Source organism: Tenrec ecaudatus, chromosome 1, assembly GCF_050624435.1.
Source record: "Tenrec ecaudatus isolate mTenEca1 chromosome 1, mTenEca1.hap1, whole genome shotgun sequence".
Classification (NCBI taxonomy): domain Eukaryota; kingdom Metazoa; phylum Chordata; class Mammalia; order Afrosoricida; family Tenrecidae; genus Tenrec; species Tenrec ecaudatus.
This window is the reverse complement of record NC_134530.1, coordinates 17,880,537-17,907,550: the sequence shown is the minus strand read 5'-3', so window position 1 is coordinate 17,907,550 and position 27,014 is coordinate 17,880,537. Positions and strand designations below refer to the sequence as shown.

General features: G+C 49.3%; 2 protein-coding genes across 2 annotated transcripts; one reads left to right on the top strand and one right to left on the bottom strand.

The window, feature by feature from the left end:
* Positions 1-196: 196 nt before the first annotated feature.
* CLEC17A (C-type lectin domain containing 17A) lies at positions 197-21,613 on the bottom strand. The gene is given in 13 exon segments (XM_075536908.1): positions 197-2,311; positions 7,307-7,416; positions 14,403-14,554; positions 14,754-14,849; positions 16,403-16,465; positions 16,545-16,685; positions 17,417-17,449; positions 17,452-17,532; positions 17,826-17,867; positions 17,951-18,001; positions 18,087-18,119; positions 21,361-21,432; positions 21,571-21,613. Coding segments are annotated over 13 exon segments (1,053 nt in total). The 3' UTR covers positions 197-2,175.
* A 1,905-nt stretch (positions 21,614-23,518) lies between these two features.
* On the top strand, positions 23,519-27,002 carry NDUFB7 (NADH:ubiquinone oxidoreductase subunit B7). The gene is made up of 3 exons (XM_075548257.1): positions 23,519-23,710; positions 26,573-26,741; positions 26,827-27,002. Exons 1-3 carry the CDS (start codon positions 23,599-23,601, stop codon positions 26,957-26,959), a joined length of 414 nt encoding a protein of 137 aa, XP_075404372.1. The 5' UTR covers positions 23,519-23,598; the 3' UTR covers positions 26,960-27,002.
* Positions 27,003-27,014: the final 12 nt, after the last annotated feature.

Below are 27,014 nucleotides of genomic sequence, written 5' to 3'. Positions count from 1 at the left end.
CCAGCAGTTCTCAGCCTGTGGGTCGAGACCCCTCTGGGGGTCAAATGACCCTTTCACAGGGGTCATCTAAGACCACTGGAAAACATACATATTTCACAATATACAATTACATATTGTTGTGTGATTAATCACTATGCTTGAATTATGTTTCGCTATGTTCAATTTGTAACAATGTAAATACATCCTGCAGATCAGATGTAGCAAAATCACAGTTACAAAGTAGCAACGAAAATAATTTCATGGTTGGGGGTCACCACAACAAGAGGAAGTGTATTAAAGAGTCTAGGCATTAGGAAGGTTGAGAACCACTGAACTAGACGCAGGATTATTCTTACCTCCACAGCCCTAACCCAAGCCTGCGTCTTTACTCTCTTGGATTATCATAATAGCCCCAAGGGAACCACACAATTAGCAATTCAGCTCATTGTCTCTTCTCTTAACCTGATGGAAACACGGCAAACTTCTTGTGGAAAGAGAGAGGGAGCAATACACGGTTGTTTTCCATCACAATCACCACACTGCACCTTTCCCAGAATAAGTAGATGAGAGCAGAGGTGCAAGGTCAGTCCTGAAGAAAAACTGAAGTTTACAAATCACCTCTTGGAGGCCATGCCATTGGAGGGACGGGTAGGGCCCAATCCCAGCTCTGCCACTTTCCCACTGACTAACGCGGACAAGCCGTGCGATCCCAGCTGTACGAAGGGGTTTATGATCATTCCAACGTCACAAAGTGGTAGCAACTGTGAAGTGAGAACCACTGCAGGCTTCTAGCAGTACAAGGTCGATAAACTAGGGGTATTCTCTTTCTTAGCAAGAGCATCCAACATTTGGTACCCTGAACCCAAAGTGGTTAAAAGGGGCTTCTTTCATGTTTACCTCCCTATCTTCAAGCAGGCGATCATAAGACATGTGCAAGTAAGGTAGGTGGGAGCCGGCTCCATCATGGGCGCCCTGGGTGACTCATACATGTGACCGCCAGGCCCTGCTTCCTCATTTCACACCACACCTATTGCAGGAAAGTGAAGTTTCCTCTTCTGAGTTGTGAAAACTTCCCCTGACCCCGAAGAAGCAGTCACTCAAGCCGAAGCTCTCCTGGGTGCAGGGCACAGAGCAAGATTCCCACCCGCTCTGCAGGTTGTGGACAGACTGGGTCTATTGGGGTTGGGTGGTTCATGAAGAGGTCGATGCAGAAGTGGGGGAGTGGGAAGCGACCAAAAGAGAGAAAGCAAAGGGGAAGTGGTCCTCCAACTTCCCCCACAACCTCCTTTTCCCAGAGCCACCTCCCCACAATCATCTTTCCTTCCAAACAAGAAGGGCTCTCTTCTTGGTCAAGGATGCCTGGTAAATACTGAACTGTTTGGAGCACGTACACTTGAGTTGTGCTCAGCTAGGGGCCCTACTAGCCCTCTAGGGTGCATGTGTCGGTTGTCATGATGGGAGGGGTGCGGGATTTCTGGCACTGAGTGAGCAAGGGCCAAGGACTCTAGGCATCCTGCCAGGACCAGAACTGTTCCATACGATGAAGCGGCATATGAGGTGCGCACGCATGGCAAGGGCTAACAGTCCAAGAGCGTCCACAGAGAAGTCAAATGGACAATCCTATCAAGGCTCTTTACCACCCACAGACAACGTGAGAGCGCCAACGTGCAGAGACCACACTCGTCCGACAGACCTGACCATGAACTTCTCTTTGATCTGGGCTGCCTTTCGTGACTTTCTAAAGATCGGATCTCAGCAGAAGCTAGCTAGCTTTCATCACTTGGCTTCAGTAAACCTCTCCAAGAAAATTGCCTTCACGAACTTGGTCCCAACTCACTTCCCAGAAGCTGGTTCACACTGGTCAGCAACCCAGTCCCAGTTCATCCTGGTTCAGAGGACTCCAAGCCTCTCCGTATAGAGTGCAATCTCAGACCTGGAGCCCCCAGGCCACCAGTTCCTCAGGACCATGATAAGACACATGGTGGATGCCCACCAGACCCCAGACTGGGAGACCATCAAGTCCTGGGTGTCTGCCTTCCATCTGGGGGAGCTCAAATGGTCCAACTTGCATCTCAGACTTGCTTTATCCACCCTCTAGATCAATTGGGTCACATCCATGTCTGTGAAGAGGCGGGACCTCTGCGGAAGAGCAGAGTTGAGGGGTGCTGAGTACCGTCCCAGGCTCCGCCTCGAGTCTCAGCAGGAACATTTCCGTTCGCAGACCCAGTAGGCCGTCTGCTCACAAGGAAGGTCATTCCACGTGCGATCTGTGTTCATGCTGCCGCAGTCCTCTTTGTGCTGGTTGTTGTTGGGTTCGTTGCGGTCCCAGAAACTGGATGGGGGGTGGGGGGGGGGGCAGGGAAGGGGAAAGACAGAGGAAATAAATATGTGAAGCCCAAGACATTTTTAGGGCAGTGAAACTGTTCTGTGTGATACCCTAATGGTGGTACCTTGACAGTACGCATTTTCAAAATCCACAGAACTGTTAGACAGGGATCCGAATGTTCGTGTAAACATGGACTTTAGCTCATAATAATGTATCAGTCATATCAATCCAGGGAGTCCTGGGGGCCTAGGGGTGACACATTGAGCTGCGATCTGAAAGGTCAGCAGTTTGAAACCGCCAGCCACTCCACGAGAGAAAGATGGACCTTTCTCTTTCCATAAAGCGTGACAGTCTCAGAAGCTCTCCGGGCAGTTCTACCCTGTCCTGGAGGGTCGCTGTGAGTTAGCATCGACTCAAGGGCAGGGCGTTTGGTTTTGGAGCTTTAAGATCAGTCGACTGTGACAAAGGAACTACACCAATGCACCATGAAGGAACCTGGTGCCACAGAGTCAATTAATGCCAACTCAGGCCAACCTTGTACGGCTGAGGGTTAGAACTGCCCCCATAACACTTCCATACCTTTTCCCCGGGGAGGGCTGGTGGGTCTGAACCACTAAACCATTAGACCTCCCAATGCTACTGCAAGCTGTTTGCAACAGAACACAATTGGTTTGTGGGAACTCTCCTGGCGATCTGCTCCGTCTGTCTATGAACCTGAAACGGTTTAAATGAAGACATGAGAAAGTCTATGCTAGATGATGCCCAGCTATGACTAGTCATTAGAAGGTCCTGGCTAGCGTGGAAGAAGAATCATAAGTAACATTTTTAAAAAACAAGCTTACTGGTTGGATAGAGACTGGTGAAACACCTAAGACTGATGCTTATTCATCCCTCATGTCTGGAAGTGACCTCCCCCGCAGGACTCCATTTCCAACCAAACAACAGGCAGGTCTCCAAGCGGAACAAAAACACAAGGGGGGCACACCCACCTTAGGATGATCAACCACAAGGATCCCAAGGGCAGCATTTACCCCAGGACAACATTCGGAAGGGTTAGGAAAGAAAGTGGAACAGAAGCATTCAAACATGGAAGGAAACATTAAAAATAAATAAATTTTACAAAACAGGAAGGAAATGGAGTATATGATGCCGGGATTGCAGGGATTACAAAGAAAATGCATACAGATGGTTGAATGGCAAACCAATCTGCTCTGGAAACCTTCATCTAGTTCATAGTTCGTTTTTTTTTTAAATTAATGATTAAAAGTCTACTTGTTGATATATAGACTTTTTCTTGAATAATTTTATTTATATGTAATTATATATCATTTGTACTATATAATTTCTTGGTGTATCATCATACAATCATGTAGAATAATCATATTTATATAATCACATAGAATTCATTGATATATAATTTTATATATATATATATGTATTCAGGAGCGAGAAAGAGTCTTAAAACGTATATATGAAAGGCTTTCACGGTTTAGGACCCTTTCACCTGAATCTCTTTACTCTTTCAGAATTTGCTAAAGTTGTCTCAGCATCTCCTTGACACTACGTCGCCTGTCTCGGGGAGCCCTGGTGGCATAATGGTGACCCATTGGGCTGCTGCTAACCACAAAATCGGCCGTTCGAAACCACCAGCCACTGCAGGAGAGAGAGGCAAACCTTTATGCTCCCACAGAGAGTTACAGTCGCATCTCCCTGTTCCCCAAGACAGACCCACCACCGTCAGTCACCCTCCTGAATCTGACCCGTTCTCCACTTTTTCTTTTAAGGCAGCGGTTCTCAAGCTGTGGGTCGCGACCCCTTTTTGGGTTGAACGACTCTTTCACAGGGGTCTCCCGATTCATCACAGTAGCAAAATGACAGTGATGAAGTAGCAATGAAAACAGTGTGATGGTCAGGGTCACCACCACAAGAGGCACTGTATGGAGGGTCATGGCATGAAGAAGGCGGAGAATCACTGGTTTAAGGAGCCCTTCCTTTACATCCAGGTCCTCCCAACCCCCAGATGCGGCAATGCCTGGATGGGGTTCCCGAAGAGCAGGGGGATCCAGGCAGTGGTGGGATTCAGCTGGTTTGCACGGGTTTGGCAGAACTGACACCTACTTCCTGAGTCTCTCACATCACTTAGTAAAATGGCCCTGGTAATCAGGGTTCTATAAGGAATTTACATTCCTGACTTTTTGTGTGTGTACTATTGATTTGTTTTCCTTACTCTCTTTTAAAATTCCTCTGTGCAATGGAGTTTTCTAAGCACCCATGATGCTCATTCCAGCCATAAAAAAAATTAGACCAAAAAGAGGAGCTGATAGCAAGGGCTCAAGTAGAAAGAAAATGTTTCAGAAATGTGGATGGCAACGTATGTGCAAGTGTGCTACAATTGAATGACGGACTGTTTTAAGATTTGTAAGAGCCCCCCAATAAAATGATTAATACTTTTTTAATTAGACCAAAGTATGCTTGTAATGTTTATTCATTTCATTAAACTCATTATACTTTTGATAAAATATTGCACTTTGATCCTCTGTATTGGTTATTTCAGTAAACAAAGTGCCAAACCACCGGAGGGTGGAACACTGTCATTCATTTCAGCCTGTGATACTCCCCAAGTCCCACGAGATACGGTGAGTGAATTATGCAATTCCAGAAAATGTTGAAAGAGCTAAAAATATCCCGAACATCTGCTCTTTGTTCAGCAGAAGCGGAAAGGGGTTTTTCAAAGATGAACATAGTATGTTCAGAGCAGAGAAGCCGCCTAAGTGTTTCTGCTCTATCAGACACACTGACCATTGTGTAATTGGCCACCTCTAAAGGAAAAGGACCTTCCCTACAGTGAAAATGTGGTGAAGGAAAAAGGAGAAGTCGATGATGCTCAGATAAAAACAACGAATATTGCAAGTAAGGATGCCCATCAAGAAGCAATATGTAAATATCTTAATAGTTTGATTGTTTTCTGTCAGATATTATTTCACATTGTCATTAATATTTCGCCTCTTTATTATAGCAATCTGGTTTATGTACCTCTTATTGGTCTTACTTTAGTACTAACTGTACGAAATAAACTACTTTTCAGTGTATCTTTTTTAAGACTTAAAACACTCATTGGGACAACAAACTGGTTGTTAAATCATTTGAATCCCACTGAGGGATCCAGATAGACGGAACTTATTTAGGGGTGCTGTGCAGCAGGGAGCCCTGGGAGTACGGTGGTTATGAGGTGGGCTGTGATCCACATGGTGGGCAGTGCAAACCCACCAGGCACTCCAAGGGAGAAAGACGGGGCTTTCTCTTCCTGTAAAGAGTGATGGCCTCACAAGCCCACAGTGGGTCGCTAGGAGTCTGCATTGTCTCCAGGGCAGTGAGGATGTGTGAGTGTGCGGGAAGCAGTATCCCTGGGCCGTGTAAACAGTCACATGCCCATATACTACCCAAAAGGTTGGCAGTTTGAACCATTGGGTTACCCAATGGTTACCCAAAAGGTTACCCAATGTAGTGCGATTGTATGACGGGGTACCCCAAAACACCGGCATGTCCCTCTGCAGAAGCACCCATTCTGTAAGCCCTCAGCAGCCATTGTTCACACAGCTGCAGGATGGACACACCAGCCCCGATGGGATCGGGGCTGAGCTCTGGCAATGCCACTCCGCAGGGTGCCATGGCCTGCCACGCCACTCCACCAAGAGAGCCACCTGCCTTCTTGGAATCTTTGGTGGAAGAGAAGATGCTGCTCATCACGGGACAAATCAAAGTCTTTTTCTTCCATAAAAGGCATTGTTTCTCACAAGGGCACGTTGAGATACCATTACCTCAACATAAAAAGTCTAATGACAGATGAACCCCTCCGGACCAGTGCTGAGAGTGACGATATCGGGAGGGTGGAGGGAGGGTAGGGGGGAAAGGGGAACATATTACAAGGTCTACATATTACCTCCTCCCTGCGGGATGCACAGCAGAGAAGTGGGTGAGGGGAGACGTCGGATAATGTACGATATGACAAAATAATAATAATTTATAAATTGTCAAGGGTTCAGGAGGGAGGGGGGAAAATGAGGATCTGATACCAAGGGTTCAAGTAGAAAGCAGGTGTTTTGAGAATGATGATGGCAACATATGTACAGATGTGCTTGACACAATTGATGGATGGATGGATTGTGGTAAGAGTTGTATGCGCCCCTAATAAAGTGATTTTAAATAATAAATATATAAATAAAAAGTCTAATGAAAATGTTGTTATTGATGTATGCCATCAGTGGCACTGAACAATGCATGTAGAAATCGTTGTCCTAGCATATGTTTTATTGTATGTATTTCACCCCAATATATATAAATATTATATATATTAATCTTCCTCTTCTTCCCACCCTGTGACTGCTCCTCGTTTCCGTCATTTTTCCAACCACTGGCCTGAGGCGCTGGGCAGCTTTACTAAAGGTTGAGCTACGTGCAATGGAGGGACATTTTAAAGTACAAGGACCAGCGACCTTGTCACCAGAGAGCACCCACTTGAGCTGACCCTATTCTGCCCAGCAAGGGGTTACCGTCTTCTGGCTTAGACTGCAAAGGTGACAAGGACACCAGGAAGAAAGAAAGCCCAGTGGGGATCACCAGTGCTGTCCACCCCCACCTCAACCAGAGTTCTTCACCCCTTCTTTTGAGATGTTAGGGGTGGTACAAAGGGGACCAGGGGGCTAAGAGTGATGGCCGTTTACCAACCAGGAGGGAAAGTGTTCTCTCATCAATAGCCAGTATGCCTGTACTAAGGAGTCCTGGTGGTTCAAGCAGAAAGGTCAGGAGTTCAAGCCCACCAGCAGCTCCACGGGAGACAGAGCTGACTCCTCTCCTCTCGTGAAGATGACAGTTGAGGATGCCCTAAAGAGACGGTCTGCTTTGTCCTAAGAGGGCAGACAACAGACCTGCTCAGCACTGCCCCCACTTGGCCCCTCCTCCAGTCCCTGGAGCCCATGTCAAAGAAGAGCCCTGTGTGGTTACCTTAAGGTGACAGGTGACCCATCCAGCCACCTCCAGTCCCCTTCTCGGGTCCTGTCCGTCAGCCCCAGCCAGTACACCCGTGGAGAGCCGTGAGCCGTAGCCACAAAGTTCTGCAAAGACAAACTGCACTCAGCCACTGATTCCTCTCTGTGACACCCCCCCCCCCTGCACCAGGGGAGCAGCCCACCTCCACTCTGCTCCAGACATTTAGAGCTTCTGAATGCCGCCCCCCCAAGCCCATTCCATGCCCAGGACGTGCATGTAGAACAAGATCATGTCCCAAGGACCTCCCCTCCCCCCCACACACACACACAGTACCACCCGTGGCAGGATAATCTCCCCTCTGTGCAGTTCCCTCCCAGGACCAATCACTCTGCCCGAGCTGCTTCCCCTGCCACGCGGGACAGCAATAATCGCTACCCCCTCGTGTGGTTACTGTGAGGATGACACGAGTTAACATTTATGAAGCAGTCAGAACAGCATCCAGGCACATCGTAAGAACTGTAACATTGGTGTAGAAAGGGAGAACCGATCTTGGGGATCTATGTGTAACCTCCTCTCTGGGAGATGGGCAATGAGGAGGTGGGTGAGGGGAGACACCGGGCAGTGTAAGATAAGATATAATAATTATTTATAAACTATTAAGGGACCAGGGGGAAGGGAGGAGCGGGGAGGGAGGGGAAAGGGGGATTGGGGAGGGAGGGGGAGGGGGAAAAAAGGGAAACCGAGCTGATTTCAGGAACCCAAGTAGAAGGTGAATTATGAGAATGACGAGTGCAACGAATGTATAAGGGTGCTTTGTTCAATTGATGTATGTATAGATTGTGATAAGAGTTGTATGAGCCCCAATAAAAAGATTTATTAATTAAAAAATTAGACCAAAAAAAAAAGAACTGTAACATTAACATTTCACACTGTAACACTGAAGCAATGTTTTAACGACAACCACTGATGTTCCATGAGGTGGTTCCGTGGGAATTCCATGCGGGACACCCAAGGAATGCACCTCATGTGCAGCCACCCCATTTGTCAGTGGGAGCCGGTGTGTTGCTATCATGTTGAAAGGTTTCAGCAGAACTTCCAGATGAAGTCAGACTAGAAATAACGGGCTCACAAGCTACTTCCAAAAGTCAGCCGATGGAAAGGCACCCAGTGGGTCACAGGGATCCAACCTGCAACCCGTCGTGGGGATGGCCCAGGCCCAGGCCTGAGGCGTGAGTTGGTGAAGACCAGGAAACAGCTCAAACAACGACTTCTGTCTCCCTGGAGCTTTGGGCCCACCTGCATCCATTAACCTGCATCCATTAATCAAGCAAGCTCATTGCCTCCAGAGCAGAAAGTGACGGGCGACGAGAAAGGGGACAAAGGGACTTTTCCTGGCATTTACCACTCAGATGTCCGAGCCTTTGGGAGACAGGGAAGGATATGCATCCAAGACAACAGATGGGGATGAGAATTCCATGATGAAAAGCAGCCCCTAATCGGTGGAGATGGAAATCAGATCAGCGAGCCCCTGGGGGGGCGGGGTTGGAGGAGGCTGAGTTAGTTTATTGTGCCAACCTGGCTGATAAACACAAGCGGGTTAGTTGGAGGGTGGCGGGATAAATGGCTTGGTGAGCCTCGCCTTGCTTGTTCTCAGGTCTCTTGCTTTCTGATGGTCGGACCAGGGTGCAGCTGCCTTAGTCAGTTCCCTGCTTCAGCTGGCAAGGCTCACTTCCTGCAAGACATCCCCAAGGAGAAGCCACATGAACCTACCCGATGCAGCCCTGGGTGCTGGAGCAGCCGTGTGGAGACCCCTGCCAGGGCTGAGATGCTTACACATTCACTGACTCGGCTTTCCTCCTGCAGTCGGCATTATTGTGTCTGTTTTGTGAGATGGAGGACTTTGTGGATTGGTGTTGGACATATGGGTTAATGGGTTAATGATGGACTTGTGAGCTTGGGCAGCACCGGGTTGGGATATTTTCTTGCTGCGCACTTACCCTTTATATAAAACTCTCTCTTGTGCACATGAGTTTCTGTGGATTTGCTTCTCTAAAGTCCCCAGACTGACACAGGGGCCCTCACTGGAAAGGGGGCGTGAGGGCACTTCCTGGGGTGGTGAAATAGTCCAGGTCATGATTGGGTTGATGATCGTACAAGCGTGTTCATCTGTGTCACCAACCGCCCCACGGCAGGGATGGCTCTGGGGGACACTATGGTGAGTGGCATTAGTCAAGCACAAGAGGACACACGGTGTAGGAAAGAAAAGTGCGGAAAAACAAGGCAATGACCTTCACCCCAAAAGAAACCGACTTGGGAGGCTATTAGGAGAAGGGGAGGGAGGGAAGATGAAGCAACGGCCGGGGGCTGACAGCTATCAACTGGGGTGAAGCAGAAGGCAGGAATCCACAAAGAAAATGTAAAGGGAGAGGACAAGGGAGATGAAAGGAGGGTGGTCGGTAAGATAAGGCAGGGGGTGCTGCGGAGTTAACCTGCACTGAATACACATTTGCCGATCTGAAAGGTTAATTCCCAACGTTTAAATTACATTTTTAAAAGGTATTCGTCTGTCAACGCGCACTGAACGTAGCCTTGGGATCGGTGACGTTTCTTCTACGCAAATTCAATCTCACCCACCCAATAGCCACGCCAAAAATAGGTCCCCCAAAAGGTGGGCAGGAGCTGTCTCAGCAGGAAGGAAGTTGTAAAGCTGCGGGAGGGGGCCGACACCTCAACTGCACTGAATGGTTTGAGGACTCCAAAATCAGAGGGCACGTCAGATGGAACCTTAGGGGATCTCACAGGCTCTGCCACGCCAGCGAACGGGGAAGAATCAGAAAAGTCCCTGGTGCCCAAGAGCAGCAGGCAAGATGGGAGGAGAGCACAAAACCCAAAAGACATTGCTGACAGGTGAGTGGGCCGTTTCAAGGACAGACCGGCTGATCAAACTTTGAATCCTTGCACATCAAGAGGAGGGAGCCCGCCTGGCTTGGCCATGGTTGGATCCCTGGTGTTTGGAATAGGACCCAGCACCTGTTAGGTGTCCCGGGGATTTATGTGAGTTAATGCGCAAGCTATCCACTGTACACAGTGGTCGCATTTGAGTCTCATTATGACGCACTGAATGAGTAGGTGCAGTATTTCCATTTCATAGCGGAGAAAACAGAGGGAAAGAGAGAAACACCTGACCCACGGGCACTCAGACAGTGGACATCCCAATGAATGCAAATGTGAAGACTTGTAGACACCTTCCCTTCACCTTGACCCCACATGAGTTGGCCCCATTCAAGGAAGGAAAAAAAAGAGGGGGGGACCCCAAATGACTCAAACGAAATGCCCTCTGTCTTCAAATGAGGAACTAACAAATTATTTAAAGAAAACAAAGTTCTATTTGGGAGGCACCTGAGTTTAGGGAGTATGATTTGTATCTTCCCCACCTACGTGATTTCATTTAATCCACCCCAAAATTCTGTGGTAATTATTCATGCAAGTGATGCTACGGAAACAGAAGAAGTGGGGGAGGGACAACATAGGGTACATACAAGAAAGGGGGGGATGAGATTAATTCAACCATATCAATAATTACATTGAATGTAAATTATTTAAGTGCATCTATTAAAATTCAGAGATTGTCAAGTTGGATGAAAAAGGCAACAAAAGACAAGATCCAACGATGAGCTGTCTACAGAAATCTTCTTTAAAACAGGATACATATGACCCGTCAACATGTTCAACCTCTCAGGTTTCTTGGGAAACTGCTAAGCCAGCTGCAATATGTACTGCCACCTGACAGAGTCCACTTGGATGGCATACACAAGGCACATCATAAATTGTTGCTACTAGAATGGAGAAGCTCAATATCAGCAACTAAAACCAGATCAGGGCAGACTGTGGAACAGGCCAAGTTCAGATTAAAGCTGAAAAAAAATGAAAACAAATCAGCAAGCGCCAAAATACAACCTTGAGTCTATCCCTCCTGAATTTCAAGGGCATCTTAAGAACAGATTTGAAGCCTCGAACACTTCTTACGACAGAAAGGCTAGTGAGCTGTGCGAGGACACCCAGAACTTCATCCTTTGCCAAAGCAAAGGTCATTCAAAACAGAGGAATGAAATAAAACATCAAAGTGGAGTCAGAAGATACTTGCTCTTCAATGTAGACTAGCAAAGGCAAACTGCCTTTGAATGTAGACTAGCTCTTGAATGTAGACTAGCTCTTGAATGTAGACTAGCTCTTGAATGTAGACTAGCTCTTGAATGTAGACTAGCTCTTGAATGTAGACTAGCTCTTGAATGTAGACTAGCTCTTGAATGTAGACTAGCTCTTGAATGTAGACTAGCTCTTGAATGTAGACTAGCTCTTGAATGTAGACTAGCTCTTGAATGTAGACTAGCTCTTGAATGTAGACTAGCTCTTGAATGTAGACTAGCAAAGGCAAATGGAAGAAAGAATGAAATCAAAGAGCTGAATAGAAATTTCCAAAGGACAGCTCGAGAAGACAAGCACAAATATCCTAATGAAATGTGCAAGGACTTAGAACTAGAAAGCCAAAGGGAGGTGCATGCTCAGTATAGTTTAAACTGAAAGGGTTCGAGAACATTGGCCTCCAGTTGCAATACTGAGAGATTCTATGGCAAAGATGGAATGCTGCAGGAAGCATCCAAAGAACATGGGAAGAGTGAGCAGTCACGGTACCAAGAAGATCCGGTCGGCAGTCAACATTAGAAGAGGTCGCATATGATCAAGAACCGACGGTGCTGAAGGAAGAAGTCCAAGCTGCACCTGCAAGACTCCAGGAACTCATGGACTACCCACTGAGACGTTTCAACTGGTTGATGAAACACTGGAAGCACTCACTTGTATATGCCAAGAAATTTGGAAGACAGTTACCTGACCAATCAACTGACAGAGACACCTTCCCTCCTTTCATATTCGTACCCAGGCCAAAGAAGGGCGGCCCTATAGAATGAGTAAATTAGAGAAAAACATCAATGACCACTCAAAAGTCCCTGCCTCAAGTCAATTCTGACACATAGCGATCCTGTGGGACAGAGTAGCACCGCCCCTGTGGGCTTCCAACACGGTAGCGATTTTTCTTTACTGTTTTATTGGCACATAATCCACATATCATACAGTTCATTAGCTCGATCATAACAAGAAGAATTACACCATCATTACCCCGTTCAATGTTAGAACACTTTCCTTTTCTTCATGGTTCAATTGCTTTTCAAATGAGTTGCGTAATCACAATCCGCCCTAGTGCTCCCTCCTCCTCCCACATGCATTGTCGACTCCCCCAACCCTGACTGTAATTCTTGATGAGAGTAGAAAATCTCGTCTTTCTCCTGCAAAGAGGCTGGTGGTTTCAAACTGCCAGCCTCGCAATTAGCAGCAGCCCAATGCATAACCACTCTGCCACCAGGGCGGACTCGAAGAACTTGCTCATGAAGATCAAGGATTGCAGCCTTCAGAATGGACCACAATTCAATGTAAGGAAGACCCAAATCCTCACAACTGGACTACTGTGTAACACACATCACGAGAAATGGAGAAAACAATGACGTTGTCAAGGATGTTATCGTTCTTGGATCCACCAACAATGCTCGTAGAAGCAGCAGTCAAGAGAGCAAAACACACATTGCATTGGATAACTCTGCTGCACCAGACCTCTTTAGCATGTTGAAAAGCAAGGAGGCTCCTTTGAGGCCTAAGGTGCACCAGACCCAAGCCATGGTGTTCCCAATGGCCTCCTAGGCATGTGGAAGTTGGACACGTATTAGCAAGACCAAAGAAGAAACGATGCATTTCAACTGCTGTGCTGGCAAAGAAGCCTGAACGCGCCGTGGCCTGCTAAAGGGACACACAAAGCTATTTTGGAAGCAGTACAACCAGAATGCCCCTTAGAGCCAAGGATGGCGAGACTTCGCCTCACACCCTTTGGGCATGGTATCAGGAGAGACCAGTCCCTGGAAAAGGACCTCATGTTTGATGAACTGGAGGGGCATTGAAAAGGACGAAGGCCTCCAGGGGAAGGTCAAGACGAATGGACACATTGGTGCAGCCAATGGGCTCAGAGAGAAACGTACTGGTGAGAAAACACACAACCCGGGCGCTGTTGTCTTGTTATACTTAGGGCCCGTGTGAGTCGAACGCTACAGGACAGCCCCTAACAACAATTCATTTCACTCCAAATGAAACCCGTGGGAACACTTCACTGGAGTCAGTGGGTGTCTTCGGATACGTTCTCTTCGCAATGCCCTTGTCTGAGCCTTGTGAGGGCGTCTTCAGAAAAGGCCCAGTCGAACCAGTGCCACCCAAGGCATCTTCCTATGGCAACTGTTCAGAGTGGGGGTCTGGGGAGGGCATTCCCAAGGGGTCATCTTGATATATTTTCTCAAAGGACACGGGACAATCACAGGATCTTATTATGAAGAAATGTTAAGAAAATGGAAGATTGCAAGGCCAAGAAAAAGGCTGAATATCCCCCCCTCCCCGGTCAGGACAATGCACCTGATTATTCTTCAAGGGTAGCAAGAGTTATACTAACATTTCATTGAAAACCTTACCCCGTCCACCCTACAGCCCTAATCTTGTCCTTCCAAAGCATACGTTCTTAAGGTTAAGGCCAGGGAGGGGTCAGAGAAATGGGGAGCTAACAAAAGGGGGAACAAGAAGGAAAAATAAAATGTGCTAAAAATTGATTGTGGTGATGACTGGCCAACTTTTTAACATATTTAAACTGTTGAATTATATGTTACGTGATTACATGTCCATAAATTTGTTTTTAAAGGGAAGAAAGTCAGAAGGCACCGACTAAGAGATAGGCCTAATTATGCCCGCATTAGAAATGGAGCCAGGGCTTGGAGAATATAAGTCACTTCCCAAGGTCACAACACAATGCGGACTTGAACTCCAGTCGGGAGGCAGTGAGGGGCGGGGCACAATCCACTTAGAGTCCGCACGATGCTATCACACATTAAGAGCTTACTATTAACATTCTTAGTGACTCAAAAGCAATTCCATTTCCTTTCCACCCAGGGCGGGATGTGTGACTATCGTAGCAGAGGGCAAAACTGGCCTTGCTCAGTCACAGGGCACAACGCAGACAGCTTACCTGCTCCGCATAGCTACTGATGATGACCAGGTGAGAATAGTTCTCCAGGCAGAACTTCCGGGCTCCGTCCCATGGCTTGGTGCTTAGTGAGAAGTAGTAACACTTGTCCTCAAAGGAGAGCCAGCCTTTTGGGCAGGTGATCTTGGCACAATCTAGGGATAGGATCAGATTTTTGTCACGTTGGGCTCGGAGTCAGGGCCGTGGCCATGGCATGCCCTGTACAGCCGTCCGCAATGTGCAGAGTTCAACTCCAGAGTGCACGATGCTCAGAGAGGACATTGAAAATGGCCCTCATGGAGTTTATGCAGTCTCCTGTCTCCCTTCCTATGCAATTACCTGAGTTTCACTCACCTAATAAGCCCCGGAGTTCCACCAGGGACTGGTCAGTGTCAGCTTTGATGCGCTCGATGTCCTTCTTCAGGCCAGCTAGCCCTGCCATGCCAGTCACTGTCACCAGAGATGGGCTTGAAGATTAGAGACCCAGAGCCCTCACCTGCCCACCCACCTACGGCTGATGTCACATACATCAGAGCGAAGCAAGAGCTCCTGCCCCACCTGTGTCTGACAGGGTGGCATTAAAACTCCAAAAAAAAAAAAAAACCAAGCCAATAAGAACCCATGCTCAGTGCCCAGAGGGGACTCTGGGGGAGCTCAGAAGACAGCCCAATCCATGGGACTTGGAAGACTGAGTGTAGTGGCTTCCTGGAAGACGTGGGCTGTGAAGAACAGTGATTCGGTAACTGTGAGAAGAAAAGTCAAGGACTACCGACAGAATCCACTTCAGGAGCAGGGTGCAGAGACAAGAGGCTCGGGGGGGCGAATGCAGCAGAGATGGAGGGGAAGGCCAGGCAAGCTTGAGCTCAAAGGAAGGCGGGGTCAGATGGCTGGGTCCTTGAAAGCCAAGCCATATGTTTCTCACTGGACTCTGGGCACTGAGGAGTCCTGGATGGGTTTGCACGAGAGAATGGCTTTATGTGAGGTATGGGTTGGGGCATGTGGAAGCTTCGCTAGTCAGAGTGAAGCCCAGTCCAACTGAGAAGACAACGGATGTGTGGCCTTCCCTCACACCCTTGACCCTCTTCCAGCATTCCCTAGCCCCATGGGGGAGGGGGGAAGGGTGTCCCTCCATCATCCAGTACAGGAGCAAAAGTTACCCTTGTTGCCCCTCCCTCTCACACCATACCACTCCCAGGCCACTCTCAAAGCCTGTCGAATCTACCCCCTAAATTTTTCTCTCTTCCACCCACTTCTCTCCATTCCCTGGCCACCCCTCCCTTATCCCACTCCCTTGTATTTGTCATGCTGCCTCCTGCCACAGGGCCTTTGCACATGCCTGAGCCCCTCCGTCACTCACATGGTTAAGTCTTCCCTCAGCTGCATCGCTTCACTAAGGAAACGCTCTATGGGCCCTCAAGAGAAGGGGGAGAACTTGGGCTAGACCTTTGCATAGGACCGAATTTGGAAGGATTAATCATCTCTCTTTGGACCAGTCATCAAAATTTGGAATTTCATACCCATTGGAGTGATGATTTGATGAATGGTTACAGATCCATACCAGCACTGTCTAATATAAGAATTATGTGAACTCTATATACATAATTTTATAACCACATTTTTTATGTAAAAAAAGGTGAAATTTGAAAGCTATTTTGTACTTAACCACTGTATTCAAATAGCATCTTTTCACTCTGTAAATAAATGCGAGACATGAGAATTGTACACACTTTGTCAGAGTCCATCTTTGGACATCCAAGTGCATGTTCTACTTACGATACATCTCTGCTCAGACTAGCCACCTACCAAATGCTCAGTAGCCACACGTGGCTCGTGGTCATCATGTTACACAAAGCGCACACACGCACACACACACACACACACTGCACATGTGCACAAGGAAGAAGGTCGTTTCTCCGTGTTCCCCGTCCTACCCCCAGCACCTAACACGGCACGCAGTAAGTGCTCCACATGGACGGCAGGACAGAATGACTGGAACCACTCACCGTTTGCTTGCCAGCTCATCTGCTGAAAGGTTAGCATCCTCAGTTCTTCTACCACTGCCTGGTCTACGAGAGTCCAACGTTTACCGGGGTCATCTCTCATCCCATGCCCATCTCCCACACACCCCATCCTGGCCCCACTCACACTTAACCAGAGTCACGGCCAGGCCGATACACGCCAGGAGCAGGGAAATCACCACCAGCAGCGAGAGGCACGCCACGAGTCTGTCCTCCAAGCCGCGCGCCAGGGCGCCCGGCTTCTGGTTGATCCAGGACACTGAAGTGACTGTGGAGGGGCCGAGAGCAGAGCTTTGAAGAGTCAGGACGAGACCCTTGACCTTTTCTCCAAGAGGAGGCCCCGGAGCTGTGTGGTCATGACTGTGTCACCTAGTGGAGTCTGTCTGAGCAGCTCAGGGAGCACAAACGTCAAAAGGCCCTGGACGCTTGTGGAATTTTACTGTGCACAAAGCACGGCGACAGCCTTGTCATCTCATTGGGTGATGGTACTCAGGACACTGGTGAATGTATTGTTACCGTTTGTCACACCTAAGACACACGATTGGCTAACAAATGGTACCATGAAAGGGAAGAAGAGAAGTCGAAGTGACACAAGGGGAGAAAGATGTAGACATAAATCCAATTTTCAATGATTACATTATATAAAAATGATCTCGTTCATTAGAATCCAAGAGGCGGGCTGATTGGTTTTGTTTGTTTGTTTGTTTGTTTGTTTGTTTGTTTTAAGACCGTGACACCAAGAGCGGGGCAAGAGAAACCATCAGTCCCCTCCCACGCTATTCCCTGTCCACAGAAATCAGTGGCTCTTGCATCTGGGCATCCAATGTTATCCATATCTTCTTCAGGCGGGAGGTGGGGCCTGAAGTGTACCAGACAGAGCTTACTGTTGTAGATGCCTCCTCTCTTCCAAGCCCTGAGTCCTTGGGGTTCTCTGCCCTAGACTCGGTGGGGAGCAGCTTTTGAAAGGGGGAAAAAATCCCTGCTGGCCCCATGCCTCACCCTGGGAGCTACGGGTCTGAATCAAATGCTCTAATGAGAGAAGAGATGAGGTACACCAAGAGAAGAGAACTTACTGACAGGGAGTGGCTGCGATGGAGAAGATTCCACTTCGGTCCCTGCAGAAAAGAAAGTAGAGAGGTTTATGTAAATTTTGCAAAAGGCTCTATCATCCAAAGGCCTCTCTCTCTCTCTCTCTCTCTCTCTTTCTCTCTCTCTCTCTCTCTCTCTCTCTCTCTCTCTCTCTCTCTCTCTCTCTCTCTCTCTCTCTCTCTCCTCTCTCCTCTCTCCTCTCTCCTCTCTCTTATCTTTGCTTTCTGGTCAGAATTGGGCAATGGAGGAGGGATGGAAACGGACTGTGACCCCTTCCAGGTGGCCCCTCAGGCTCCTCAGGAGTCTTTCCACTACTCACCCAGCTGAGGAGCTGTGCAGGAGACAGGCCTGAGGTCTAGCCCTAGAAGGAGGTAGAAATATAATGGCCATGAAGAGCAGGTCTGCAGCCAGGTGAGCCAGAAAGCCCTGACCCTAAACTCTCACCTGCCATCTCCCGGGGGTTGCAGGAAAGTGAGGAGTGCTTCATTCTCTTTCCTGGAGAGGGAGGAACGGTTGCTCAGCCGCAGCCGAAGCCGAGCAAAGTCGGCACTGAGCTGCCTGTGCCCCAGCCCCAGCTCACCTGCCCGTGGAGGTCGTGGTGGAGCCACTGAACCTGAAGAAGAGAAGCTCAATATTAAAACAGATCTGAAGACGGGTGGGGACGTGAGGAAATCAGGTTGAGATTGCAATGGAGCGAGTGGCTGAGTTTGGAGATGGAGTTTGGCATAAGATTGAAATTGGGCTAGGCGTGAATACAGGGTCAGGGGAGCGTGACTAGCTGTCCTGGGACTTTGCCGGTTTCCCTACTTTCCGAGAGGTAAACAGAAGAAGAATGGAGTCTGGGGTGAGAGAAAAGGTCTGTTGGAATGTTTTGGGTTTTTTAAATTTGTTTCTCTACATGAAGGGATATGGCCTTCATTACCTGGACTTTCCAGTGTTGCTCTAATGAGCTTTGCTCTCTGTACCATTGGCCATTTTAAAGATACCACGTATTAAAATAAATAAATATCCCACTTGTTTGTTAAAGCATTTCTTTTAGAAGGGTTGTGGTACTATACGGACGTGGAGAGGTTCACAAGCAATACAGGATTAGCTCCTGCAAACGGCTCTCGATGAGAAGAGGGAGGCGGGGAAAGCGATGCTGATACCAAGCGCTTGAGTAGAAAGAAAATGTTTGGGAAGTGATGATGGCAACATATGCACAAACCTGCCTGATACAATGGATGTGTGGATTGTTGTAAGAGCTCCCAATAAAATGATTTAGTAAAAATTTTTTTTAAAAGACCCAGTGACTCTAAACTGAGCAGTGACCTGAGCTTCTGGCCTCGAGGTAACATCCATTAGAGTCCATGAACTAGGACAAAAGCAGCCCCCGCGACACTTTTTCCCAGGTCCCTCGTGTGCATCCTTGCATGTAAGCATTAAACATCTAAAACTCCACCCCACACATGTGTGCTGACCTCTACCTGGGTGACTTAGTGCATCCCTGCCGTCATGGGAATCTTAGCACCAGCCTCTGTCCATAAAATCCCTAATAAAAGCTGGAATGGATCCAACTGGCTATTTTCACCTCTTTTGAGGGCAGAAAGGAGGATCCTACCCCTTCAGAACCACGCCAGCCACTGTCCCAATGGGTTACCACAGACATGCCCACCTCTGCAGAATTTTCATTGTGTTGCTAATAATATTGGGTAGACCATTCCTGCTAATGCCCCCAAATTTTACTTTTGAGGTCTTGAAAAGTGTTGTCCTTGTAGAATTTTCATGTCTAGAACACAGACATAGCATTTTGCTTTTCTTCTTAATCAATCAGTAAGTGATTTTTTCCCTTCTCAATCAAAGATTTATTTTTTTAAGCTATCTCCTCAATATCTCAATATTGAGTAAAATGTAGTATAAAATTGAGCTGGTAATTTGAACTCTCAAATATAGTTATTCCTACGCCAATATCTTTGTCATCGTCAAAGGCATGAGCCTGTAAACTAATAAGTGATTTTATATATATATAAAGTTCTGTATCCAAGGAAACCCTTCAGTTCTGAGGACACTGGGAGAGCTGGTCACTCTAAGTTAAAGACAGTTGAATTTGGGGACGGAATTGAAATGGGGATGGGAATAACAATGGGGTTCAGAATGGAGTTGAAGTTGGGGTTGGGATAGGAATCGGGAGGGGTGGAAGGTATGATGGAGATGTGGGTAGGGCGTGATACAGAATGTAGTCGGGATGAAGAATGGAATCATAGCTGAGTTTTGGAAGGAAAAAAATGGAGTTTGGTTGTAGTTGAGATGGGGGTAGTAATGGAGTTGGATTTGGGAATGGAGATGGGGATATGGCTGCATTTGGGAATGGAGAGGGCCCTGAATGTGGGAAGGTGGCCCTGACATTGGAGATGAGGTTGGTCTTGGAATTAAGTTTGAGGATGATGTTGGGGATAGGGTTGGAGTTAGAAACAAAGCAAACAGCAGAAGGCAGTTCATCTCTTACTTCATGATAAACCCCTAACCCAGTGGTTCTCAATCAGGGTTTCCTAATGCCGTGAAACCCTTTAATACAGTTCCTCCTGTTGTGGTGACCCTCCCGCCCTACCATAAAGTTATTTTCACTGCTACTTCATCACTGTCATTTTGCTACTGTTATGAATCGGGCAATCCCTGTGGAAGGGGCCGCGACCCACAGGTTGAGAACCACTGCCCTAACAGCTGTGGAATCTCTCAGACGGCCCCACTCTGGACTCAGAGATGGGAGACACCACATAGGACAGACACTCTCCAGGGGAACTGCCTGAATGGCTGTGCCCCAGGCATCTCATGGCCTCAGGAGCCCTGGTGAGAGCTGATGCAGAGCATGCTTCCCAACTTATGTTCAGTTTTATTGGTGCTTCACCCACAATGTCATAGAACTCAGGAACAGCGGTACAATCATGACCAGTCAATTCTAGAACATTTTCTTCTTCCTTGTACTCCTTGTTATGCATGTATTTTTTTAATAGTGGCAAAAATAGACACAAAACATTCTCCAATGCAACTACTTCTACATGCATAGTTCAGTGCCATTAGTGATAGTCTTCGTGTTGTGCAAACATTATTGATATCCCTCTCCAGATTGTTCCACCGTCATTACCATAAACTCAATGCACCCTAAGCAAAACTCTTCCTCCTTCACGCACCGTTATCACAGGTCAAGTTTGGTTTCTTTTTAAGTACTTGCCTTGATATAATCCTCGCATGAAATATACTTCCATAGTTAAATCACTTTTTTAAAAAAAGAAGTTGTAGAAAGAAAAAGTTGTAGATACGGCGTCACCATCGGTTCTAATGCTCCCTGGAAAGTTCACTTTTCTGTCTGCTTGGCAGACTTCATGAGTCGTGGGCCAGGCCTTTCATGTGAGTGCACGGAGCAAAGAGCACACTCACACTTCCTCAAACACGTCAACTTTTCATGCCTCGGGGCCTTCACAACAGGTTTCCTCCTTGGCTTGTCTTTCTAACTCACCCTTCCTGTTTCTGCTCCTCCTTCCAGTTCCACTCCAATGCCCCCCCTCACCGAAGCCTTGCCTGGCCCCCAAACCTCTAACACTACAGGCAAAGTCCTGATTGTCCCTTTGACATTCCCCTAGCCCTTGATCCCTTCCATCTTGACCCTTTTCATCCAAGGCTGTGCCCAGAACCATCTCCGCAATCAGACTAAGTGAAGGATACAGACGAGGATGCTTTTGACCCTGAGGGGTCTAGCATGGGCTGGAAACACAGAAAACTAGCTATGGGCACAACCCCCAGCCATGGCCCCTGAAGATCCTATTCTCCAAGCCTCCAGCCCAACTTCCTTCAGCCTGGCTGCACGGAAGCCCTCTTACCTGGCTTTGGAGGAAGGTCTTTGTAGGGTGGTGTCATGTTCTCATAGTCATCCTCCTCCTCCTCTCTCGATCCTTCCAGGAAAGAAGTAAGTCAGGGTATAGCCCATTCCCTGAGGTTCTGACCTGCCACGCAGCTATACCCCAGTGAGGATGCTGTAGCCTGGATCCTGACCACTGCCCAGCAGCCCACCCGTCTGATCCAGATTATACCTGACAGGCCTGAGAATCCAGCGTTAGTGTACACAGTACACATGGCTGGAGGCAATAAAGGGAGCCTGAGAAGAGACTGCAAGAGTTTGACAGCGTCTACGCCGACCCCTCCTAGCAGTGTCTGGAGCCTCTCTCAATTCCCTTTTCTTATAAAAGACAAGCAAGTACATGCAAATCCAACCTGAAGGGAAACTCCCACCAGTCTCACCCACCTACACACGCTTGTCTTTTTCCCCCGAGTTGTATTTATATCGCCAACCAAGTGCCAAGTGGAAAAGATGGATAAACCCCTTTACCCATGAAAGTCTCGATGTAAAAAAGAGAGATGCAAAGGGCTTAAGTAGAGAGCAAATGCTTTGAGAATGATTGGGGCAGGGAATGTGCAGATGTGCTTTATACAATTGATGTATGGATATGTATGGATGGTGATAAGAGTTGTATGAGTCCCTAATAAAATGTAAAAAAAGAAAAGAGGAGAAAAAAATGATTAGGGCAAAGACTGTACAGATGCGCTTTATACAATTGATGTATGTATATGTATGAACGGTGATAAGAATTGTATGAGCCCCTAATAAATTGTTAAAAAAAAGAGAGAGACAATAAGCAAAGTAAAGAAACACACAAGGAATGAAATAGCTTCTGATAATCACAGAGCATTATAAAAAATAACGCAGGGCAATGACATAGGATGACAGCTAGTGTCGAAAGATGACCAGTAGGGCCTCCTGAGAGCAGTGATGTTTGTAATAAGATGATAAGTGCCAAGCACACCTACATTCCAGAGAGAAGTCTAGATATCGGATCAGTTATCTATCTAGTAGTGACCTGAAACTGGGTGTACATCCTTCACAGGTCACAGCAGGACTCCATGTGGAAACCCCACTAAGTGAACTGAACTCTACCTCAAACTCACCTGTTTGGACTTAAGGTGGAAACTTCATAGTGTGCGAAGAGGCAGATGTGTGCTATCCCAAAGGCATACAATTGGCAGCCATTCGACTTTGGTTCAGATCTCTTGCCTTGAGGTTACCTGTGTTAGTCTGGGTTGACTAGAGAAACAAAGCCAAAGATACTCATATGTGCGTAAGAGAGACCTTTATATCCATGAGCAATTGTACATTAAGAAAACATCCCAGATCAGGTGGTTAAGTCTGATATTAGCCCATCTGTCAATATTAGTCCATAAATTCCTCTTTAGACTGACAAAGCCATGCAATGACGGTGAATGCAGGAAGATCACGGGCCAGTGGGTGGAAAGTCTTGTGGATCCAGTGGTGGTGGAAGCATCTCAGCACTGGCAGGGGTCTCTATGTGGCTCCTCCAGCTCCAGAGCTCTGGCTGCATCAGTGTAGCTCCATGTGGCTTGTCAACAAGAAGACAAAGCAGCGAGGGTCTCCCGCCTCCAGGGAGGAAGACAGGAGTTCCCAGAATTCCCAGAAGGTCATCCCACACATAGCCTCATTGGCTACGACCTGATTGACAGGCTAGACTCCACCCCTTCACAAATTGACAATGGATTATGTAACCGCCACAGTACCCAATGAATTATGGCCCAGGAATACCATATACTTATTCTTTTAATGCCCTCCCCCTCACGTTACTATAACATATACTAATCTGGCAGGTGTGGTTTTGACGCTGTCAGTAAATATTATTCTAAGTCCAGCAAATAGTGTCCAGTCACTTAAGAACTTTCGCTTGGACTCCAGCTCCGGGATACCAGGACACCCCATCCAGGTGGAGTGCAAGTCATCCTGAGCCCCCATAAGGCCCAGACTCTGCGCTGCTGCTTCCTGCCCCAACCAACAAGTATCTGGACAGGGACCTCCGCACCTGTCCTGCCTTCATCCGGCCGCCAGGGGGCGAACGCCAGACAGAAAGCCCTTTAAAGCCGTTCGTCGTTAATAGCGTCTCTATGATTACCTCTGGCAGCCTGCGCAACCCGGAAGCCGTGCTGGCGGAGGACGAGTGCTTCCGGGTTGGAGCGAGGTGACCTACTCTGCTGGGGGAGCCGCGGCGGCAGTGACCATGGGGGCCCACCTGGTCCGGCGGTACCTGGGCGATGCCTCGGTGGAGCCTGACCCCCTGCAGATGCCCACCTTCCCGCCCGACTACGGCTTCCCGGGGCGCAAGGAGCGCGGTGAGGCCCAGTGCGCAGGCGCGGCCAGCGGACGCGGGACCCCCGAGCCGTAGGGTCAGTCGGGCTGGGCTCAAGCCTCGTGCGCTTGTCTCCGGGCTCCGCCGGAGCCTTGGCCCGAAAGAGCCCAGAGGAGGCACTGTCCCTGCCTGGGTGGGGGTTGCCAGGCAGAGGGCACGGCCAAGGGGACCCAACCGCGCTTACTGCTCTGCAGTTGCTTTTTATTTATCTGATAAAACCCCCCACATCGGATCGCATCCCAAGCTGGCATACAGCTGCTCTCTCTTCAGAGCCTCGTGGTGCGAACTGTGGACCAGCCAGGTCTGGGGGCGAGAGCGTGAGGGGTCTCAAGGAAGGCTTCCAGGAGGTGGAGACCGGAAGGGGGTCGCATAAGAGTTAACCAGGCCGAGAGGGCCGGACCTGCTAAGCAGGGCAGGGGCGGGGTCAGGAGAGCGTTGTCAAAGAGACGCGCTGAGTGGGTAGTGTACGGAGGCGGAGACTAAGGGATGGGTGGGCAGAGAAGGCAGACGGTTGGAGGGAGCCTTGGGATGGGGTGTCATAATCACTCTCCGCCCCCCCCCCCCCGTCACCCACTGCCCATCACACGTCACTTTCCTTTCCCCACAGCTAGTTCTGCAAACACCTACAACCCGTGTTGCCCTTTCGTGGTTGGCTGACCCATAACCCTGGTGAAGCCCTGCTCTCCTCAAGGGGACAGGAGAAAGACATCCCACCTGGTCACTCTTCCTGGGGCCCAGCCTTCCTGTTATACTGGCTAGTCCTTCACACTCCTTGCCCAGATCCCACCACCTTCTTCCTGCCCCTCTTGGCATCCTTTTTATTTACTTAATTCTTAATGCAGCCAGAAAGTAGCTGTTACATGTATTTGGCACCCCCTCTTCCTACTCATTCCCAGGCCCTGCCTGCCCTCCTGTTACTCTAAACCTCTGTGCCCCTGCCCCGGTGGCCCTCCTCTCATCCACCCAAGGGCGCTGCTGCATTCACCTCTCTTCTTGCAGCTTCAATGGTCCCCAGGCATGTGCAAGGAGAACTTTCTACCGTTTCAAAAATGCCCTCCTGGCTCCACTCCTGGGACTATGCCTGTCTCACCTGCTTTTAAGGTATACACAAGGTCAACCACTCCGACTGTTCTCGGCAAGCTGCTTTTGTATGTAATTAATTGATCACAATGAGCGCCAGCCCTGGGCCAAGCCCAAGCTGGGCACTGCGGATTCACCAAGCTACCTTCGGGGAGCTTGTAGTGGAACAGCAGGGTGCCGGCAGTAGGGGAGGAACTTGGTTTCTGGTGATGGCCCGTTGCTCCCTTCCTTGGGCACTGTGCCTCTGCCCTGCACACACACACACACACCCCACCTCACCAGCAGCTCCTTCACTAATCCCCTCCCCTTACATGTTGGGGTACCTCAGGCCACAGACCTATCCACTCTCTACACACCTACTGTCAAGGGAACCTGCTAGGCTGCCCAATTACATGCCTGCCAGCTGCCAAGTGACTCCAATTTGCAGCCAGGCCCTCACCCCCCCACACACACACACACCTCACAACTCAACTGGATTCATGGTCCCCCTGCAGCCTGCCTGCTGTGCACCCCCAGTGTTAACACGCATCCGACACCCGTCAGCTCTAAGCCGTTCCTGAGATACGTGTATAAATACATATCTCACATGAAAGGCACTCTACACACGATGGGTTCTGTGCCGACCCACTACCACAAGGTTGGCTGTTCAAACTCAACAACCCTCCGAGGGAGAGCGATGACACGTTCCACTTCTGTGAAGATCTACAGCCCTGGAAACGCACGGGAGCATTTCTATCCTGTCCTGCAGGGGCACTGAGAGAATGAGCTCAATTGCACTAGGTGTGATTTGGTGCTTGTACACGTGTGCGCGTGCACACACTGGCAACCGGCACGCCGTCCCCTCCTGCCTGGTAGCTCAGCTCTGCTCTGCTCTGCTCAAGGTGTTCCTTGCAGTAACATTCTCCTGGGGGTGCACTGCAGGGTCTCTTCAGTGGGGCCTGCTGCATCATTTCACACCCGTGTCCTCGGCTGGTGGCTTCCTTCCCCCAGTAATTAACGCCGTCAGGTCCCATGTTCCCTGTGACCCCTCTGTCAACACTCCGAGTCACTCTCCCTCGCTTACTTTCCTCCCAAGATGCAGTTGGGAAGCTGCCCCACGCCATACCCCTATACCCTGCACACAGTAGGGGTGTGACTGTCTGGCACAGGAGCGAGTGGACCGGGGCAGGTGGTGGGTGAAGGCACCAAGCCAGGGCCCTCAAAACCAGGTCTGGTGGGAAGAGCCAAGGGGAGGCACACACTTGCAGTGGCCGGCAGGTGGTGCGGTCCTGACGTGGAGGGCGGCAAATGAGAAGTGTGTTTGGCAGTGGGAGGGGGGGCCGTGGCTTTTGGAGAGGAACTGGGTCCCAGGAAGAAGTGAGAAAGAGATTTGGGGGTGAGAGGCCAGAGGCTTAGTGGGGGTCTCAGGCCAGACCGCTGTCCCTGGGCTTCCAGCGGTTGTCCTGGGCGGGGCTTACTGGGCTCTTGCTGTAGCAGGCCTGTGGAGCTGGCCCCATTACACAGGTGAGGAAGGCATGGCCTCAAAGTGATGTGCCAGGCCCACGCTGCCACCCCGTGCCTGGTGCCCCCAGAGAAGCCATGGGGATCATGCAGAGCCCAGTTCTCCGAGGCGACCTGGAAGGTGGGCCCCTGGGGAAGAGAGGCGAGGCCAAGTGTGACCCAAGACAAGGACGGCTCCTTAAAGCAGCACACAACCCAGATTCACTCCCAGAAGTCGCTAGGGAGGCACCCAGCTGAGCCCCCCACTCCTTGCCTGCTCCCGCAGAGATGGTGGCCACACAGCAGCAGATGAACGACGCGCAGCTGTTGCTGCACCAGCGGGACTACTGCGCCCACCACCTCATACGGCTGCTCAAGTGTAAGCGCGACAGCTTCCCCAACATCCTGGGCTGCAAGCACGAGCAGCACGCCTGGGACTACTGCGAGCACCTCGAGTGAGTGCCGCCCGCGCCCCGCCCCGCCCCCTGCCCGCGCCCTGCCCCCCTCTCCGCAAGCCTGACCCCCCTTCCTCACCCCTAGCTATGTAAGCCGCATGAAGGAGTTTGAGCGTGAGCGTCGCCTGCTGAAGCGGAAGCAGCGACGGGCAAAGAAGGAGGCGGCTGCAGCCAGAGGACAAGGGGAGGGGGAAGTGGCCCCCGAAGTGGCCCTGTAGGGACCTGTGGACCAGCCAAATAAATAAACATCTCCTGACCTTACCCCCTAGTGCT